The 10,111-nt window shown below is 40.8% G+C and overlaps 1 protein-coding gene across 1 annotated transcript; it reads right to left on the bottom strand.

Annotated features, from left to right (window-relative positions):
• Window positions 1–227: 227 nt before the first annotated feature.
• Tstd3 (thiosulfate sulfurtransferase like domain containing 3) lies at window positions 228–8,103 on the bottom strand. Its single transcript, XM_008839628.1, has 4 exons — window positions 7,986–8,103; window positions 1,466–1,639; window positions 1,216–1,375; window positions 228–526 (listed from the first exon to the last, which is right to left on the bottom strand). Exons 1-4 carry the CDS (start codon window positions 8,047–8,049, stop codon window positions 463–465), a joined length of 462 nt encoding a protein of 153 aa, XP_008837850.1. The 5' UTR covers window positions 8,050–8,103; the 3' UTR covers window positions 228–462.
• Window positions 8,104–10,111: the final 2,008 nt, after the last annotated feature.

Here is a 10,111-nt window from a genome sequence, read left to right as displayed (position 1 = left end):
TTTACTTCTCTGGATCCCAGATTTTTTTTTAAAGCCAAGGTCTCATTCAGTAGTCCAGCCTGACTCACAGCAGTCTGCCTGCGTCAGTCTCCTGAGTACTGGGACTACAGGCATGGACCCAATACCAGATTCTCAATTACTTTTTAAGATCAGGAGTGCTTGATAATACACTGTTCTAGTTCATAGCTTCTTTGATGAATAGAAGATACGCTGAACAAAAACTCTTAGAATCCACTTTTATATTTCTATTACAAATCATATCATCTCAATCGTTAATAATTTTGAAAATGTTCAGGGGAGCAGTATTTTCAGCTTACAGATGAGAAAGAGTAATCAAGCAGATATACAGAATCCCTTTCCCATTAATAGTTGGTGCCAGGATTAGATTTTTCTTTTGCTTAATCCATTATCCTTGGTTTTATACACACAAGGAAATTTCATGTATTCCAGAACTCAAGTTCCTTATTTCTTCTCAGAAAATTCATATTTTATCCATTCCTTCCATCCTCCAGCATAGTGTTGAACACTGAAAACATACATAAAATAGTGTTATGTTTCCCCTTTTTTTTAAATAACAAAAGATTGACAGGAACTGAGATAAACTTACAATAGCTACTCATCATACCATTTAGATTCTATGCCTCTTTAGAAAATTGTTGCTCTTGAATAGGATGGAAAGATACAGGCTCTTGATCTCTGTATACTGCCTTCAGTAAGTGGTACTAGGGATTGAACCCTGGGCCTTGTGCATGCCAACCACATGTCTACTACTGAAGTATATCACCAGCCCCAAGAAATGCTGAGATTAAAAGAGAGTTGTTTATGGGGCTGGAGAGATGGCTCAGTGGTTATGAGCATTGACTGCTCTTGTAGAGGACCCTGGTTTGATTCCCAGCACCCACATGGCTGCTACAAACCGTCCTTAACTCCAGTTCCAGGGGAATCCGAAGTCCTCTTCTGACCTCTGAGGCATTGCATGACATGGGTGTACTCACATACATACAGGCAATACACTCATACACATAAAATAAAAATAATAAATATTTTTTAAAAAAGAGAGTTGTTTATTTTTACTTTTGCCATGCTGGGGATTAAACCCAGGGCTTCACACATACTAAGCAAATTACTCTTAACACTGAACTATACCCAGCACCTGGATGTCATTTCATACTGTAGTAAACATTGTCCAGTCTAGCGTTTCTTTCATCTACCCACCTGTTAAAGCCCAGTGATACTGCTGTGTCCATAGCCTTCTTGCTTCTCACTCCAGCTAAACAAGAAAACACTAGGCTGTCAGATTTGGATGGCTTTACTTCATGGTACTTCTCTTTGAAGTCTCTTGGGTTCATCTGTAGAGCTTCGCCTAGCTCATCCACTGGGAGAAAATGTTAAGGCATTTGATTAAATTTTGTTACAATAAGTTATTGACTATATAAAGAGTCAGTTTAAGATACATGTCACTTACATGGTATATTGATAGAGCCAGAGATTTTTCCATATTCAAGAATTTCCCATGAATCTCTAACATCAATTAACATAACTTTTTTGGAATTCAACAGGTTTTTGAGTTCCCTATAAGTGACATCCTTGGGAAAAATAGTACAACAGTTTTGGCAGCTTCCCCATATTGACTTCAAACCTGAAAAAAAAAACCCAAAACAAAACAATTTAGGCAACTTTAAAGTGCCATTGCTAACAACAGCTATAAATAAGTTATAGTTAGGGCTAGAGAGATGGCTCAGCAGTTAGCTACTTTTGTAGACAACCTGGGTCTGGTTTCCAGCACCCAGATGGTGGCTAACAACTGTGTCCAAAACTCCAGTTCCAGAGTCTGGAACTCCTCTTCTGACATCCATGGGCATTGCACGACATGTGTTCACTTACATATATGCAGGCACGACATGGGTTCACTTACACCTATGTAGGCAATACACTCAATACACAAAATAAAAAAATAAAATATAGTTAGATGACTGGTTCCATTTGTCTAATTATGGTTCACTTTTTTAATTTATAAACTATACTTGCACATTCTGTTCCTGGTACCTGATTTCTAAGTACTGGATAGTTTCTGGGGATGGTAGATGATTCCTTTGTTCTAATGAGATGACTTAGATAGCTTTAGGATAGGGCTGGTCACCAGAAAGACCAAGCCATGAAAAGAGCTTGGAACTTGTCAACCACCATCCTCCATGCAGAGGAAAGAGTTGGGGAGATTTAGTTAATAATCAATGGTGCTTACATTATTAGGTCTCCATTAAAATCCCTCAACTATGAAGTCTGGAGATCTGGTGAGTTAACAGATCCACAAGGATGGAAGCACCTGCACTCAGTACTTCTAGATTTCATACCATGTGCCTCTTGACCAGATTATCCACCTGCATTCTTTCGTGTGTTTTTTGAGGCAGGGTCTCACTCTGGAGCCCTGGCTGGCCTGGAATTCACTATGTTGACCAGGCTGGCCTCTGTCTCTCCAGTGCTGGGATTAAAGGCGTGCACCACCATACCCACCTTCCCACCTGTATTCCTTATTAAATTATTTTAAATAAACTGACAAAGGTGCTTACCTGAGTTGTGTTACCAAACTACTGAGGTGGGAGGTCATGGGCATCTTGTTTATAGTCAGTTGGTCAGAAATAAAGGAGGCCTTGACTTGGAATTGGTGTCTTAAGTAAGAACAGTCTTGTGGGAAAGCCCTTAACTTGTGGAATCTTCAGTAACTCTGGGTAGTTGGTTCAGAATTGTAGGACATTCATGTGGAGACATATGCCTTTAATCGCAGCACTTGGGAGGCAGAGGCAGGTGGTTCTTTGTTGAGTTCAAGGCCAGCCTGATCTACATATAAAGTTCTCGGCCAGTCAGGCCTCCAGAGTGAGGCTCACTCTCTCTCTCTCTCTCTCTCTCTCTCTCTCTCTCTCTCTCCATATATATATATATAAATTAAAATAAAATAAAATAAATAATCATTTGGTACCCACAGAGATTTAGCTTGGTATAGAAAACCATACATTTGGTTTCAGAAGTGCTATGCCTCTGGGGAGTTAACTCAGTAGTGGAACTGCTTGCTAAGGTCTCAGGTTCAATCCCAGCACAACAAAGAAGAAAAAAAGTGTGAGTAGAGTATGTACTGGGTAGTTCTAGTGTCAACTTGACACACTTGGGTTGAGGGAGCCTCAACTGGGGAATTGCCTCCATAGGACTGGCCTATGGCCATGTCTGTGGGGCCTCTTCTTGATGTGGGAGGGCCCAGTCCACTGTGGGTGGTGCCACCCCTGGGCCGGTGGGCCTGTGTTGTGTAAGAAAGCAGGCTGAGCAGGGACCAGGAGAGCAAGCTAGTAAGCAGCATTCCTCCTTGGCCTGTGTTCCAGCTCCTGCCTCCAGGCTCCTGCCGAGTTTCTGTCTTGAGTCCCTGATGAACTGTAACCCGGGAGATATAAGGCAAATAAACCATTTCCTCCCCAGAGTGTTTTGTCACAGAAACGGTGAATCAAACCAGAATAGAGTGCATTAAAAAAAAAAAAAAAAAAAAAAAAACAGCAACCCACACACACCCATATTAGTACTTAGTGGCACTGTTTTCCATCTCTTTTTAAATAATTGGATAGTGTGATACTGAATAATAATAATTCATAAAAAATCCTTAGTTCATAATAGAAGGGTACTGTACTGGAAGGGTAGAGTCCTGGAAGAAGAGATGATCTTGATATCAGAATTCCAATAGGTAAGTGGAAACAGAATGCTAGAAATAGAAACTTACTGGATGACACTTGAGTGATAATTGTTACAGCTTAAGAGAACCGATAAAAACTAGATTTAGTGGGGTGGGTGGGAAATGAAGTATTTCTTGATGAGATTTGATTACAAAGAGAGAAAACTTCAACATTTACTCAAAGATCACTGCAATAAGGCATCATCCCAGCATTAGTTCCAGAACTTCCTGGTACCACGCATGAAAAGAGCCAGAAAAACATTCCTGGAATCCAATTAGAAAGAACCCTACTGACAATGATATTGTGAATTAATTGGCAAAGATATCCAGTAAAAATGTAAGGCATTTTGCACAGTAGGCAGAATGTGTTCATTAACACATGGGTAAGGTGAATAAATGATGGTAAGTTAAATCCATACACAAATGGACAGATAATGCTTGACTTCATTTATATGAAATATCTAGACTAGGCAAATTCAGAAACAGATTAGAGACTATGAAGAGTTGGGGATTTGCTGTTTAATGGGTACAGAGTTTAGGATGATGAAAAAAAATTGGAAATAGAAAGTAGTGGCAACATAACATTGAGAATGTAATACCACTCAACTATACACTCATAGTCAAAATGGCAAATTCGTTTGTGTTAATAGAACAAATTTAAAAAATAAAAATATGCATTTTTCCACTTATTTCAATTTTTGAAAAATGCGTTTACTTTTATCTTCAAGATTATATCTTTCTTTTAAAGTTTTGGGGCTGGGAAAATGGCTCGGCACCGTTAAGAGCACTTACTACTCTTGCAGAGGACCCAAGTTTAAGTTCTCAGCACCCACATGGTGACCCACACCTGTCTGTTACTCTGGTTCCAGGAATCCAGCACCCTCTTCTGGCCTCAGACAGCACCAGGCACATATATGGTGCACATACGTGTAGGCAAAACACACATAAAAATAAATCTTAAAAAAAATTGTGTTTTGTGCACATGATGTCTGTTGGGGGCACACATGTCACAGTGCACATGTCAGAGTGCACATGTCAGAGGACAACTTGGTTGAAGAAGTCAGTTCTTCCTTTTACCTGAGATCTAGGAAGAAAACTTGGGTTGCCAGGCTTGCACTGAGTTTACCCACAGAGCCATCTTGACAGCCCTAAGATTAGATTTTTTTTTTTTTTTTTTTGAGGCTGGGTCTCCTTGCCCTGTAGCCCCAGCTGACCTAGACCCTGACTAGGGTGGGTGGCCTCCATCTTATAGAACTCTCCCTGCCTCTGCCTCTCAAGTGCTATGCCAGCTCCTAAGAATAGATTTTTTTTTAAATTTATTTTTATTTTATTTTAATTTTTTGGTCTTTTTTTTGAGACAGGGTTTCTCCAGTGGCCCCAGCTGGCCTGGAACTCACTGTGTAGACCAGGCTGGCCTCGAACTCACAGAAAGATGCCTGCTTCTGCCTCCCGAGTGCTGGGATTAAAGACGTGTGCCACCATGCTTGCCCATTTATTTTTATTTTTAAAAATTATGTATCTGTAGGTCTGTGAGTGTAGTGCCCAAGGAGACCAGAAGAGGGTGTCAAGAGCCCCCCAACCCCTCCCCGGAGCTGGAGTTAAAAGCATTTGTGAGCTGCCTCAAGTGTATGCTGAGAACTAAACTCGGGTCCTCTGCAAGAATAGTATGCACTCTTAACCATCTCTCCATCCCCAAGATTAGATTTTTCAAAATCTGGAATCAACCCATTTCAATTAAAATCAGCAGGCTGAATTCACAATTTTTCTATTTCTGGTGATTAGGAACTGGAAAATTATGTCATTTCATAAATTAAGTTTGATCCTAGTAATATTTGTCAACACTGGAAAACAATTACAGCAAGTACAACCTGTGAAACTGGATCAGTTTAACTTTCCATAATTCAGCTATACTCAGTTGTAAGGTAGGGGTGGAGGAAATAACGAAGAGTGTATTTCTTGCTTTTCTATTCAGTGATCAAAAGCCTGAAGCAGCCGTGTTCCCTTGAGTCTCTCCCCAAGCCTCTCAGCAGTATGCGTTTGCAGTCCAGGAAAGCTGTAGATGTTTGTACACCATATCCTCTACTTGTAAGATGACCACTTGATCTGGTGTTCAACCAAACACACATTCATTAATTCCTACACTGAATTAAAATGGCTAGTTGAAATTTATTAAGAGATGATGTGGGGTTCTCTTGAAGAAATAATGTGGGGATCTCTTACCTTCTGAGTTAAATCTTGGGATAATTTATGTTTTTGGTTTTTACACTGGTAAACCCAACTTCAACTGGATATTTATACTCCCTTCAGTGCACATTATAGGATACACCCCTAACTCACTAATGTAATTCCCTTCACCCAGGGGCTGTTATGTGATGTTAATCTTTATTGTTAATTTGACTGGGTTTAGAATCACTGTGGAAATGGGGTGTTTCCAGTAAGGTTTAAGGTAGGCAAGAAGACTCTCTGAATAAAAAAGAGAATGCAGCTGAGGGCCAGCACTCAGCTCTGCTTTTTGACTGGGTGCAAATGTGACCAGCTGCCTCACGCTCCTACCCCATACATTCCCTGCCGTGATGGCCTGTATGCCTTCTTAAGCCATGAGCCAAAATAAACCCTTCCCAAAGTCACTTTTGTCAAGTATTGTGTCAGCACTGAGAAAATCAATACATGCTGTCAGGTTTAAATGAAATTAATGTATATGCAGTATAATCAATAATTATTCCTGTTTTCCTTCATGAATTACATCATACTGCCCTTTCTGAAGGAAATATCTCCTCCTTCATTTCTACATGGAACCTTTCATACCAGTTGCCTTTCATACCCAGTTAATGTCAATTGTCACTTCCCTTTAACAGTTTTGCTTCTAGGTATCTATTCTAGTAAAATACTTGTTTAAATACACAAAGTACACAGGAACAATGATAATTATTGGAGGACTTTATAATACCTGAAACTAAAATGTTCAATGAGTGATTGGTTAATAAAATGTAGTACATCTGTAGAATATATGCAGCCTTAAAAGGCTGAGTACCTATGAGAGACAAAACTATACTGCACACACACACACACACACACACACACACACACACACACACACAGGAACTTTATCTATAGCCATAGAAAAATGTTTAAAAGGGTTTTTACCAAACTGTATTTGAGAAGAAGAGTGGAATAGGGAGATATTTCAGAGATTGTGTCTGTGCTTTTTTGGTTTGTTTCAGTGAGAATACAATTATGTAATATTTGCATAACTTTTGAGATGAATAACACCACCTTTCTCTAGCATAGTTTCCAACTCGGGATCACTGGCTCTTTCCGTTGCAATCTCACTGTGAATAATGACTGTTCACTGCATGTCTCTCCTCTGCGCATCCCCCCCAAAATGGTGAACGCTGCAGAGGCTGTATCTCCAGCAGGAGGCCTGGCAGATTGGTCGCTTAGTAACAGTTGCTCCGTAAGGTAAAGGAAAACAACAATCTGCACAGAAAAGTCCATCTACAGTAACAAAAGATGTTAGGAAAGGCGGACACGCACGCACGCACGCATGCACATACACGGACGGACGGACGGGCGCACTAGAATGCGGGGCCCCTGCATCTGGGTCCTCCAATGAAAATTGACGGTAGGGAAGAGGCAGTATATAAAGGGCGGAGAGGCGGGGGAAGCAAAACAAACAAACAAACAAACAAAAAATTAAAAAAACCAGAAGGGTGGGAGGAGGTGCGGGAAAGATACTGACGCCCAGCACTGACCTCTAGACCCAACCCTTCAATAACCACCTTCACTTCCCTATCATCCGCTTCTGCACCTGTAAAATCAAGTGGAGGTCGGGAAATATGTTCCTAGTTACATTGTAACTCGGGAAGTGGGGGTTGGGAGGCTGTTTTATGGAACGACGAACTCTGCCCTCTGGTGGGTTTACAAGAGTAATTTGCAAGGCTGGATTTGTCTAACTGCTGAGCAGCGAATGGTCATCTTGCCTCCTTTTCGGCTCAAACAAGCACCATTTATTCCCATTATAAATGCTCTTCACATGCGCACCCTGGTGCCTTGTTTACCCTTTAGCTGCATTCACTAGAGCAACTCCAACGCCAGGGTTTCGAAGGGTAAAAAGGAGCAAAAACTGCAGGTGGCAGCTGTCTACTACCTACTAGCCAAGCATAGCGAACATCATTTTTATTCATAGCTGGAAGCGTAAAGAAACATGCATCCTCAATGCCACCTCTCTCTGGGATCCGAAATTAGGCGTCCTCCCTTTCCCGGGGATCAAGCTCACCGCCAACTGCAGTCTCCACCGACCTGAGACCCACACCGCGCACAGCGCAGAACACTGGCAGCATCGCTGGCCCACACAGGCTGCCGCTCCCACTTTATCCTGTCTTCTTCCTGCTCCTCTAGCCCCAGGCGCGCTGCTCCAGGCTCTTGAGCGCCCTCCAGCCAGCACTGGCAGAACAGGGTACTGCCCCACGGAGTTAATTTTGCACATATCTAACCATGGTTTTGTCAGGGTTAACTTCAACAGTTTTATAGCGTTAGCTTCCCATTGCTACAAATAACCACAGATATTTACTCATTTATTGCCTTTCATGTCTTCTCGTTCTGCCTCACGGCTTGGCTCATGGTCCTCCTCTATCAGTCTTCAAAGCCAGCATCTCAGCATCTCCAAATCTGATCCTCCTGTCTTCTTGATTTAAAGACCTTTACTTTCAGATCACTGAAATGATCCAAGCCTGCTTCCCCATTTACAGATCTTTAGTATGTAATAACTCTTGCAAAGTCCCCTTTGCAAGGTAAAGCAGCACATTACAGCTTCCAGGAATGAGAATTAAGCTTTCCGAATTAAGCTTCTTATTAGCTTAAGTTTAGTTTCAATTTGGTTCCCAAGCATAATGAAAGCTATATTGAACTGAAATTTATTCAGTTAAAAAATTAACATTAAACTGGGTGTGGTGGCACACACCTTTAATCCCAGCACTTGGAGGGCAGAGGCAGGTGGATCTTTGTGAGTTCAAGGCCAGCCTGGTCTACAGATTGAGTTCCAGGCCAGCTGGAGATACAGGGAGACCCTGTCTCAAAAAGACAGAAAAAAATTAACATATTAATTCAAAGTGACATATTTAAAATATGGCTAAGGAACAATTTCATTTGAAATTATTCAGTTTTCAATAATTCAGTATTTTTATTGTGTGTGCATAGTATGTTGTGTTGTGTGTAGTGTATGCATATACTTGTTAGTGCATGTGTGCTGGCCAGAGGTTGATGTTGGGTCTTTTCTCAATCACTATCTACCCTTATTTATTTATTTACTTATTTTTTATTTGTTTATTTTGTTTGGTTTGGTTTTCTGAAACAAGGTCTCCCTGTAGCCCCAGCTGGCCTGGAACTGGCTTTGTAGACCAAGCTTGCCTCCTGAGTGCTGAGATTAAAGGCATGCACCATCATGCCTGGCTCTTACTTTTATTTTTTGAGACAGGGTATCTCACTGAACTGGAGGCTCATCAATTTGGCTAGGCTGGCTGGCTGGCCACTGAGCTACAGGGCCAGTCTGTCTTTGTACCCCTACACACTTCCCCCAGCATGCGAGTTAGAGACCAGGCACTGCTTTTTACATGGTGCTAGGGGTCTGAAAGAACTTCACCTACTGAGATATCTCCCCAGATTCAATAGTTAATAAACCACATCAAATTTCTTTGCTAATGACATTATTTGTAACTGAGTTTTTCCAAATCATTTACTGTTGTGTATGCCATTGGGGGTGAACATGCATGTGCCCCAGTGCATATAATAGAGGTTAGAGGACAACTTTGTGGAGTCAGTTCTCTCTTGGTCATGCTAAGGGCATATATGTCAGAAATGAAGGTAGCCTTGGAATTTGTCATGTCTAAGAAAAACAACTATTGAATGATTGCAGAATTCCTCAACTTACTGTTATTAGAAAGAGAATCTATATTTCCATTTCAGATCTTCTCACCTTTACAGTACTTTAGGGGCTAGAGAGATGGCTCAGGAAGAGCACGGGATTGGTTGTCAGCACCCACTTGACAACTAATCTGGCCTCTGCCAGCATTGCACACATGTGGTGCACTTACATGCATCCACATAAAATAAAACATGCATACACGTAAAATAAAACTTTGATAAAAAATTTAAATACTACAAAAACGTTTCCTAACGCAATTTAGGATGGAAATATTTTAGATTTGTCTATTTGCATATCTTCTTTTCCACATTTTATTTCAAATTCAATATTGACATATAAAAACTTTTTATTTATGAAAGACACAGTTTTGATTTTGAAATTGCATCAGAACACAAACTGTTCTTATTGCTGCAACATTTTCTTTTCTTGCTGGGAGATAATTATCTCCTACCCTAAAAGATAATTATGCAGCACAGTGACCA

Source organism: Nannospalax galili, unplaced genomic scaffold (genome assembly GCF_000622305.1).
Source record: "Nannospalax galili isolate Female #2095 unplaced genomic scaffold, S.galili_v1.0 scaffold78, whole genome shotgun sequence".
NCBI classification, from domain to species: Eukaryota; Metazoa; Chordata; class Mammalia; order Rodentia; family Spalacidae; genus Nannospalax; species Nannospalax galili.
Note: the sequence above shows the minus strand (reverse complement) of the source record. Positions and strands in the feature narration are given on the sequence as shown.